We start from the raw sequence: 11,564 nt of genomic DNA on the forward strand, positions 1-11,564 counted from the left end.
CATGATGATCAAATCACATTGAAATTAAACCAATGTGAAAAAATAATAAATACATTCATTATCTATGAGGTAAATGCTGAAGAATAAAAGAGTAACTCACCATTTCTGTTCTGTTCAGATCACTGGATATTGTGTTCAATCGCTGAGTCCTTAATTTAGAGCGTTTACAGTTTTCTCAACCCAACCTTTATCAGTATGAAACCACCTTTTAAAATCATCTGAATCATTATTTTATTGCACAATAATGTTGGAATGTCTACCGTTGATGCAAGCGTTCAGAAAATTATCAGTTGGTCCATTTGACTGTTTTGCAATGTTCTTCAAATAATAAGTTTCACAATAAGCCTGATGTTTTAATGTTTTGTTGATCGCCAACTAAAATTGGACTGTGGGAGAAAGGGGTGCAGGAGAAGACTGTTGATGTTTTCCTCACGGACCATTTTGCAGGAATTTTTACATCGAAAAAATCATTGACATTATATGAATACAACATGGACCAAAGACATGTAAACGAACCAAAAACAGGAAGATGAGGCCCTAAAAAGGACGGAATCCATCCCTTTTTCTCAGAGGTGTAAAGACCAGGGGTCAGAAAGTAAAAGTCCTGCCATATGTTTATTCCACCCACTGAAGCAGTGATAAAGTTAATGAGATAATGAAGTGATTAACTGAGTGATGATTGACCATTATTGAAGACACCTGATGATAATAAGCAGAATCACCAAAGGAGAAAAAAATATTTTGAATCACCTTCATGGAGATCAGTGTTTGCTTTAGTTGAGCTCTTGACCCTTGACTTTTTCATATTAGATTTTGTTTGAAAAATAACGCAAAGAACAAGAAGACAAGAAAAGATGATCAGGTGGTGTTGGTTATGTTTTCACATAATCATTATTTGATCTGAATCACTGAACTCATTTAGACCCCAATCTCTGAGTTAGATTTACATTATTGATTACAGCAGCACTGTGATTCTACAGTAGTGTAGTTTAAAATATTAATTTGTGGTTTATATATATATATTTTTTTCTGTAATTGCAGATTTAAGAAAACGCTATCGAGAAATATAAAATTCAACCAATGTGAAAAAGAACATTTGTAACATTGTTGAATGTTGATGTGAGCGTATAAATAACACTGTCATTGTTAACTTTGTTTAAATCATGTTTTGTGTCATTTATACACTCACAGACATCAACATTCGGCATATGAAACACAACAATGGTGACATGCATCATGCAGCATACAAAACACATTCATGGCTCCCAGCATGCATTGCGGCATGAATAAATTATACAGCTGATTTTTTTTACTGTCACCATTGCTGAGGTTTGTATGATGAGTGCTGATGTCTAAGTGTGTCGTTTTTAACTTTTAAATAGTTTTGACAATATTACACAAATCACTGCAGTGTTACAAGTGATTTTTATCACATCATTTGAGTTTTTCTCATATAACATTTCAATTCCAAAAATAAGCAAAACTTCAATAAAGCAGTTGTTTAAACCACTTTAATGCAGTCATTCATCTGTTATTAAAACAGACATGTTGATCTTCTTTATCAATGCAGAAATGTTTTCTGAAAATACCTGCAATTGCTGATAAAGAATCAGCTCTACAGAAGTCAAGAGCTCAACTAAAGCAAACACTGATCTCCATGATGGCGATTTCAGATTTTCAATAAGACTTCAACATCTAAAACTCTGTTAATTCTCAGTAAGAGCTTCTGTAGACGTGTGACAGAAATAAAGTCAGTCTGGTTAGTAATAAGTGAAGCTGGTAATGCTGTTTGTGGAGTTGTTGAATCAGATCTTCAGAGATTTAAAGTGCATATTGCAGGTTTAACATTTTTTTCGAGATGAATATATAACCTTGTACAAAAATACCATATAAAAAGGTACTGCAGGGTTTAAAAATGTTTTGCAGGACATAAGGACATTAATTTAGTAGATAAAGTGACGGTCTCTGTAAAAACCGCTTTTTTTTCAGTGTCGCATCATTTTACGTCACTACAGGGAGATGTTCGCAGAGCTCTGTGTTGATTCAGTGCAGAATATATTGGTATTTAGCAACAGTGGCCGTGAATCAGTGTGTTTTCGGTAGTTTTTGTATTCTATTTATCATCGTAATGGTAAATTATTGTGTTTGTGGAGACTGCACAAACTTCAGCCTGTCAGGACATCGAGTCCAGAGGTTTACTAACAAGAAAAAGGGCGCTGCTATCTTCTGTGCCGGGGTGTGTTTTGTGCAGGTGAAGAGACGGGACTTCACTTCTGCATCTGCGTCGAAAAACGTGTTCATTTTAGACTGGAGGATTATCATCCTGGCGATATGATGGAGTTCAACATTGTAATACTTCTGTAAATAATTATATTAAATGAATAAACTTACACACACGATGCTTCTTCACCGTTTTTACTTGAATCAATTTCAACACTGATGAATACAAATTATGTACACATGCATACAGTCTCACACTCACACAAAACAGTTTTGAATTATGTGCTGGTAATGTAAATACTCCAATTTCATTCATGCCATGTATGTAAACTTATATATACATTCAAGTTCACACAACTATAATCACGGCGTCATACATCCTCACACAATCAGTGAATGGGCACGGAATAAACTCATAACACAGAATTAATGAATAAAGGATAACATGAAATACATACAGTAAGTTAACACTATATGTTTGGCTGCCGGCGGGAGACATGATCACGGATCCGTCAGAGATGCAGCTCGATGAAGACTTACGGTGCACATTTTAAGTTTTGTGTTTGATTATTACATTTGCTAACTACCAAATCAGTCGTGATGAGAAACGGCTATATCACGTAACGTTAGTGTGGACGGATATTAACGCGTGTGACATACGCTTGATCAAAGTTTATTCGTTTCTGTTATTAGTAATCAGTTAGGCCTACTCCTAGATGACCAATAGCTTCGCTATTGCCTGATTCATGATAATAATCTGTACAATATTGTGATCTGAGCACATATCGTTAGCTAAGCTAACACCGGTCTCTGTCCTGTTCTCCACTGCTTCTCCTCACACAACAGCTCAATTTGTCTCTTTTGACCGTTATTCTGTCTAATTCTGGCCTGTCCCTGCTCTCTTGACCACATAGCAGGCTAATTGTATGGCTGTGATTAGTTATACGAGTATAAATAAGCATTTATAATTTCCTCAGCATCCGAACTGTGATTGTGATCCATTGTTTTAGTTTATATTGATCGCGCTCCCTTCAGTGACGTCATGTCCGATTTGGCATTTTTCAGATGCGGAAGTAAAATTTTCTCACAAAAAACGACTCCAGAAGCCTATGTAGAGTATTTATGCGTGTTTTTTCAAGAAAATCTATTTCATACATTATTTTTCTATACATTGAATCACTAAAGCTCTAACCTGCAATATGCCCTTTAATATCTTTTATCTTCAGTTCATCTAAGGCTGTGGCTGAAGAAAGTTGTAGTTTGTGTTCTTATTTCTCTTTCTTTCAGTGTTTGTTCACAGCAGGTGTTTGAATGATTGAAACAATGTTTCAGGAACATCATACTAACCTTTAAATAACATTCTTCTAACATTAAGGAAACTGAACATTTTCATGTTCTTGGAATGTTACAAATCAACGTTCCTACAATGTTGAATTTTAGATCAGTGTTCATCCCTGTTACCCAAATACATTTGATGTAATGCATATAGACATATCAATGCTGGAGTTTATTTGATTTATTTATGTTAAAGTAAATCAAAAGAACAAAACCAAAGATATACATTGATTTACTTACAGCGAGGAAAGTAAAACCTTGAAGCTTTACATTTGTTATATTTTGGAAACAATAGCAGATAATTTGCTCCTGAAAACACTTATGCTTCTAAGACACACGTTTGATCTTCATTACAAAGAATTTCAAACTGACAGAAGAATTGATTTTCCAGGTTTTCCAAACAACACCAATGGCATGACGTGTGTTGTCTTCTCCCCACAAATACACACCGTTGGGGTTTGTATGGTGACATCCTACTGTGTACCAAAATCCCCCAAGTTGCAGTTTGGGACAGGTACTCCCATAGTAGTTGTAGTCTTTGTCAAAGGTGGTGAACTTCTGAAAAGTGTGAAAGTATGAAAGTGTCCTACCTGCTCCTCCATCAGTGAATCCTGAAACATGCAGTTTATACCCCTCAGTTTCAGGAGCCACAGAGAAGGACGAGTACTGAGCAAAAACTTTCCTTCCTTCAAAGTCCTCCAGATCCACTCTCAGCATGTACTTCCTGTTATGTGTCAGCTGGTACATGTTCTCCAGCCCTGTTCACACACACACATGAAGAACATGTTCAACCAAACACATGATCATCCACACAAATGGACACACACTGTGAGATCTTACCCAGCCAGTATTCTCCTTCAGTGGTCCCGAATCCTCTCTTGTACTCTTTCCACGGCCGATAGAAATTAATAAGGCCGTCCATTCTCCTCTGAAACACCTGTGATGGGTTTATATAGAAGATATGATTCATAATGTATGTTCTGATGTGCGTTTAATGATCTAAAGTCACATTCGTACCGTCCGTCCTCCTTTATCTTCATCTTTCCCACCTGAGATCATGTCACAGTAAACCCAGACAGGAACGTCACCTGCTGGATAGATGGAGTAAATCCCACTGACTGTTTGTCCTGCTTTATAAAGGTCAGAACAGTCGACCGGCTTGAATCCATCAGGAACCGACACAACAAACCCCGTGAAAACAGAGAGCAGAGCCGCGACAAACACCATAATCTAGAGAGAGACACGACTGATCAAGATCCTCGTTTATGATGATCAATTATAATAAAAGTAAAAACAGTAAATGTGATTGAACTCACCGCCATCTTCTCAATATTTTCTCAGCTGATCACTGCAGAGATTTATCAATGTTTTCTTTTTAAATCTTGAAGAAAGCAAACCAAAAGTCATCAGATGTTTGTTTTTCTGTTGTAGAAATGTCTTAATATTCTGTGAGGTAAATAATGAAGAATAAAACAGTAACTCACCGTTTGTGTTGTTCAGTCTGACACAATCTCTATATATCTGTCAGATTCTCAGGCTCCTCCTCTGTGTTACTGTAGAAACTTATATTGCAAAACCCTTGATTCTTGCCACAAACTGAATGTTAACATGCTGCCTGCTGCTTTTGTTATTTATTAAATCATGTTTTGCTTTTATTTTGGCAGGATAGAGGAGAAGCAGCAGGAAAGTACAGCATCAACTCACCTCTGACATGATGACAGAATGATAATTTAATTTGGGTTCATTCATCATAGAAATGTCTGTGAAATCGTTGAGTCACTCGCATCTTCAACCAACCTTTTTATCAGTAAGAACATCTGTCATTTCAGTCACAGTGTTGACATACTAACTGGTGATACGTTAGATACTATAAGATATATCCAGAAAATACAGTGTAAACTTCACCAAACACAACATCTCAGACAAAAAGTACACAAATCATGATCACATTTGATTAAACATTCTCACGGCAGATGGAAGAAAAGACCTTCTATATCGCTCTTTTGAGCAACGAGGGTTAACAAGTCTGTTGGTAAATAAGCTACACATAGTCTGTGTCATGGAGAGGGTGAGATTTATACTTCATGAGGGAAGACACCCAGCTAACAAAATTTTGTTATAAGAACATTCTCTAAATATTCAGTGTTGGTTCTGGGAACATTACAAACGTCCAGTTTTCTTGACGTTATAGGAATGTTTTTATAAGGTATAACGTTCCTCAAACGTTCTTTCAACTTAATTTTGATCTAAAATTAAACATTGTAGGAACGTTGATTTGTAACATTCCAAGAACATGAAAATGTCCAATTTCCTTAATGTTAGTAGAATGTTATTTAAAGGTTAGTATGATGTTCCTGAAACATTCTTTAATCATTCAAACACCTGCTGTGAACAAACACTGAAAGAAAGAGAAATAAGAACACAAACTACAACTTTCTTCAGCCACAGCCTTAGATGAACTGAAGATAAAAGACATTAAATCTCTGAAGATCTGATTCAACAACTCCACAAACAGCATTACCAGCTTCACTTATTACTAACCAGACTGACTTTATTTCTGTCACACGTCTACAGAAGCTCTTACTGAGAATTAACAGAGGTTTAGTTTGGTTTGAGGTCACCATCATGGAGATCAGTGTTTGCTTTAGTTGAACTCTTGACTTTTGTTGAGTTACTTTTTTATCAGCAATTGCAGGTGTTTTCAGAAAACATTTCTGCATTGATAAAGGAGATCAACATGTCTGTTTTAATAACAAACAAACAACTGCACTAAAGTGGTGTAATAAACTGTTTTTTTTCTCCTGTAATTGCTGATTAAACAAAATTCCAGTATCAAACTCAACCAATGTGAAAAACATAATTTGCAACACTGTCTTTGTCAACTTCTTGTTTAAAACATTGTTTTGTGTCATTTATACACTCACAGACATCAACATTCGGCATATGAAACACAACAATGGTGACATGCTTCATGCAGCATACAAAACACATTCATGGCTCGCAGCATCCATTGTGACATGAATAAATTATGCAGCTGAAATTTTTTACTGTCACCATTCTTGAGGTTTGTATGATGAGTGCTGATGTCTAAGTGTGTTATTTAAAAAAAAAATAGCTTCAAACAATCCAATATAAATCAGTTCAGTGTTAAAAAAAAAACCATTTCTATCACATTTTTGAGTTGATAATTTCCTTTTCACATAGCACTTCAATACCTAAAGAAAATGACAATAAAGCAGTTTATTAAACCACTTTAATGCTGTCATTTGTTTGTTATTAAAACAGACATGTTAATCTCCTTTATCATTGCAGAAATGTTTTCTGAAAACATGTGATTGCTGATAAAGAAGAAACTTTATAACAGTCAGGGGTCAAGAGCTCAACTAAAGCAAACACTGATCTCCATGATGGTGACCTCAAACTAAACATCTAAACTTCTGTTAATTCTCAGTAAGAACTTCTGTAGACGTGTGACAGAAATAAAGTCAGTCTGGTTAGTAATAAGTGAAGCTGGTAATGCTGTTTGTGGAGTTGTTTAATCAGATCTTCAGAGATTTAATGTCTTTTATCTTCAGTTCATCTAAGGCTGTGGCTGAAGAAAGTTGTAGTTTGTGTTCTTATTTCTCTTTCTTTCAGTGTTTGTTCACAGCAGGTGTTTGAATGATTGAAAGAATGTTTCAGGAACATAACACTAACCTTTAAATAACATTCTACTAACATTTTAATGTTCCCAGAACCAACACTGAATATTTAGAGAACGTTATAACAAAATTCTGTTAGCTGGACAGATCCTTACAATCTCAATTTTCAGATAGCGCCTTGTTCCTCTCAGAAATCCCCCACCCCAACATACCACAGCATACAAAATTACAGATGCAACTGCAGTGTATCATACAAAGTCCTTAACTAAACCCGACATACACCAAAACTCAAGTGGATATGACTCTGAGCCTTTTATACAAGTAATTCATGTGATCACACCAGTCTAACTTATTTAAATAGACTCCCAGTTTTTTGATGACAATTTTTGTGTGAACTAACCCTTTGCAGCAGGATCTGATATGATGCAATTCTCCATCTGACCTTTTATCGGTAAGAGCATCTGTCATTGCACCGCACAATGTTGAAATACAAATTGGTGGTAAGTTACGTGGTTAGCAGTACACTCTAAAAATATCTGTGCAACATACCAAAATAAACTCCTAAAAATCCAACAGTTTGATTTGTCTAAAATCTATTGATTACATTTTTATCATTTAAATTTTTAAAGGAAACAAGTATTTGACTACACAGTAAAATCTCCAGAGTTAAATCAACTCTGCTCAGAGTACATAATTATGGTCCCTCTCTAAGTAACATGAAGCAGAGTTAAAGTTAATGAGATAATTAAGCAATTAAAAAGGCTGTGACTGAAGTCAGTTGTAGTTCTTGTGTTTCTCTTTTCTTCAGTGATTCTGCTTGTTAACAGCAGGTGTTCATCACTAATGCACAATCATTACTTGATTAATCGCTTAATTATCTCATTGACTTTACTTTGCTTTAGTTTAATTTTAACACTATTTAGAGATGGACCACATGTACTCTGTGCAGAGTTGATTTAACTTTGGAGATTTTGCTGTGTAACAAATTATATTTTTAAAATATACTTAATATTTTTGTTAAATTTTATTTTAAAAGAGAATGAAGTAATTTAATTACTCAGTTTCAAGAACTAAAATTATGACTTATTTCACGTGGCAATAATCAAAACTACATTGAGATATAATGACTTTCATTGCTGGAGTTTATTGTTGATTCAGTTCAATTTAAAATTTAAAGAAGTGATTGATGATTGAGAAGTGATTGATGATTGATGAGTACACAAAACATCAGTGATATATATTCTGACATGATTTACTAAGTTACACAGTTAACAGAGGAAAGGAAACTAAACTTAAATTGTTTAGTTTTGTTTTCTTTTGTAACATTTTTTTTGTTTTGTTTTGATTTGTTTTGTAATGTTTCTTCAAAGGTCTAAGACACACGTCTGATCTTCATGCTGATGAATTTCATACTGTCGACATTATTCTTCCAGGAGTACCAACCAACACCAGCTCCGTAATGGTTGGGATTTTTTCCCCATAAATACACACCATTGGGGTGTGCATAGTGACAGCCTGTGTGCCAAAATGCCCCGAGATACTCTTTGGCACAGTTCTTAGGCCAGGTGTCTTGATCCTTGTCAAAGGTGGAGAACTTCTGTCCATTGTGGTAGGTCAAAGAGTCACCTGCAGAGAAGAAGAGCATCATTGAGGACATCAGGTGCACATTTACTCAACTGAGTGTGATTTTAATATGAATGAAAGTGTCCTACCTGCTCCTCCATCAGTGAACCCTGAAACATGCAGTTTATACCCGTCAGTTTCAGGACCCACAGAGAAGGACGAGTACAGAGCAAAAACTTTCCTTCCTTCAAAGTCCTCCAGATCCACTCTCAGCATGTACTTCCTGTTACGTGTCAGCTGGTACATGTTCTCCAGCCCTGTTCACACACACACATGAAGAACATGTTCATCCAAACACATGAACACTTCTATCAAAACCTTTTCTTGACACCAAATGCCAAAGTTTAAAACTGACAAACCAAAACGGACACAGTGTGAGATCTTACCCAGCCAGTATTCTCCTTCAGTGGACCCGAATCCTCTCTTGTACTCTTTCCACGGCTGATAGAAATTAATACTGCCGTCCATTCTCCTCTGAAACACCTGTGATGGGTTTATATAGAAGATATGATTCATAATGTATGTTCTGATATGTGTTTAATGATCTACAGTCACATTCATACCGTCCATCCTCCTCCTCCGATCATGTCACAGTAAACCCAGACAGGAACGTCACCTGCTGGATAGATGGAGTAAATCCCACTGACTGTTTGTCCTGCTTTATAAAGGTCAGAACAGTCGACCGGCTTGAATCCATCAGGAACCGACACAACAAACCCCGTGAAAACAGAGAGCAGAGCCGCGACAAACACCGTCATCTAGAGAGAGACACGACTGATCAAGATCCTCGTTTATGATGATCAATTATAATAAAAGTAAAAACAGTAAATGTGATTGAACTCACCGCCATCTTCTCAATATTTTCTCAGCTGATCACTGCAGAGATTTATCAATGTTTTCTTTTTAAATCTTGAAGAAAGCAAACCAAAAGTCATCAGATGTTTGTTTTTCTGTCGTAGAAATGTCTTAATATTCTGTGAGGTAAATAATGAAGAATAAAACAGTAACTCACCGTCTGTGCCTTGTGTGGTTCAGTCTAACACAATCTCTATATATCTGTCAGATTTTCAGGCTCCTCCTCTGTGTTACTGTAGAAACTTATATTGCAAAACCCTTCATTCTTGCCACAAACTAAATGTTAACATGCTGCCTGCTGCTTTTGTTATTTATTAAATCGCTTTTTGCTTTTATTTTGGCAGGATAGAGGAGAAGCAGCAGGAAAGTACAGCATCAACACACCTCTGACATGATGACAGAATGATAATTTAATTTGGGTTCATTCATCATAGAGATGTCTATGAAATCGTTGAGTCATTCGCATCTTCAACCAACCTTTTTATCAGTAAGAACATCTGTCATTTCAGTCACTCTTCTTGCATTCCAAGATTTTGAAATATGAATTGGTCATAACACATGTAGAAGGCGACGTTCTCAGGACCTTGCGCAACGTTCCCTAAAAGTGCTCTAAAGGGGACAAAAATTCCGATTTCCATTCGGGACGTTCCTAAAACATCCTCTTTTGATAATGAAAGTGCTGCAGTTTAAGGTTCCTTAGATGACTTTAGGGGGACGTTCCACTTTGGTTATTTTATGGTCAAAATAGAACATTAAAAAGAGGATATTTGGAATATTAACAGAACGTTCCCACACGCTCCTCTGTTGGTCATTTAATAACGTTCCTGATATGAGTTTAGGGGGACGTTCTATTTTGGTTATTTTATGGTCGTGTGAGAATGTTACAAAGAGGACATTTGGGAATTTAAAGGTGCCGTAGAACGTCTTTTTACAAGATGTAATATAAGTCTAAGGTGTACCCTGAATGTGTCTGTGAAGTTTCAGCTCAAAATACCCCATAGATTTTTTTTTATAAATTTTTTTAACTGCCTATTTTGGAGCATCATTAAATATGAGCCGATTTAGGCTGCGGCCCCTTTAACTGCTAAAACACTAAACCCCATTCTCTGAACCCAGTGCTCAGTGGCCTAAACCCATTTGTCGAATCAGTCACTTTGTAGACAAAACCTTAAACAAGTTCAGGTAGTTAAGACACTGTTTGCAAATCTCATCCACTCTTTTTGCAAAACTCTAAACACATTCTTACTCACTAAAACACATTCTGCACTGTGTTGCAAAATGGTAAATACATGTGGCAAAAGTTAAACACAACTACAACACAGTCGTCATCCTTTAAACACAATGACTCAAAATTATTCACACTTATTTCTAATGATGTGATCAAATCAACTGTATAAAATATAGGTCAGTTCAGAGTGTACAGGTGACACAGGTGCTGAATGATGATACCAACAATAGATGGAAACAATCTGAAAAGTAGAGGAGGAAGAGTATGTGTAAGAGGATGATGAGGAGAAAGAGCAAGGGGTGTGGAGACAAGGCTGTCAAGGCTGGATCCGGCACAGGTTTTTCCCTTTGCCTGGCAAGAGACGACATTGCCTGTGATGTGGAAAATGTCCTCAACAATATTCAATAATATTCAACAATATTACTGATCTGACAGTACTGACATTATAGGATGAGAACTGAACTAAGCTAGCCTAGATGATGACATCACTGTTACAGTTTTTCTTGATTGTTTACACACATTTTCTGAAAGCATGCCTCATACTCTCAGAACTCTACACACAAATCAAAAAACACACACACAATGGGCAAAACCCCTCAATTCTCCTGCAAAATGAAACTTTACATTCAAAACAATGTTCTTTCTTCTCAAAATGGTATTTT

The 11,564-nt window shown here is 36.1% G+C and overlaps 2 protein-coding genes across 2 annotated transcripts; both read right to left on the reverse strand.

Moving 5' to 3' along the window:
• Nucleotides 1–3,729: 3,729 nt before the first annotated feature.
• Nucleotides 3,730–5,423, reverse strand: LOC125271151 (microfibril-associated glycoprotein 4-like). The gene is made up of 5 exons (XM_048195147.1): nucleotides 5,040–5,423; nucleotides 4,872–4,936; nucleotides 4,573–4,785; nucleotides 4,396–4,492; nucleotides 3,730–4,313 (listed from the first exon to the last, which is right to left on the reverse strand). Exons 2-5 carry the CDS (start codon nucleotides 4,875–4,877, stop codon nucleotides 3,883–3,885), a joined length of 747 nt encoding a protein of 248 aa, XP_048051104.1. The 5' UTR covers nucleotides 4,878–4,936; nucleotides 5,040–5,423; the 3' UTR covers nucleotides 3,730–3,882.
• A 2,913-nt stretch (nucleotides 5,424–8,336) lies between these two features.
• Nucleotides 8,337–10,109, reverse strand: LOC125271169 (microfibril-associated glycoprotein 4-like). Its single transcript, XM_048195170.1, has 6 exons — nucleotides 9,832–10,109; nucleotides 9,664–9,728; nucleotides 9,383–9,577; nucleotides 9,206–9,302; nucleotides 8,909–9,076; nucleotides 8,337–8,822 (listed from the first exon to the last, which is right to left on the reverse strand). The coding sequence occupies exons 2-6, from the start codon at nucleotides 9,667–9,669 to the stop codon at nucleotides 8,569–8,571; spliced, it is 720 nt and encodes a 239-aa protein (XP_048051127.1). The 5' UTR covers nucleotides 9,670–9,728; nucleotides 9,832–10,109; the 3' UTR covers nucleotides 8,337–8,568.
• Between the last annotated feature and the right edge of the window lie 1,455 nt (nucleotides 10,110–11,564).

The sequence above is a fragment of the Megalobrama amblycephala genome, linkage group LG7 (assembly GCF_018812025.1).
Source record: "Megalobrama amblycephala isolate DHTTF-2021 linkage group LG7, ASM1881202v1, whole genome shotgun sequence".
Classification (NCBI taxonomy): domain Eukaryota; kingdom Metazoa; phylum Chordata; class Actinopteri; order Cypriniformes; family Xenocyprididae; genus Megalobrama; species Megalobrama amblycephala.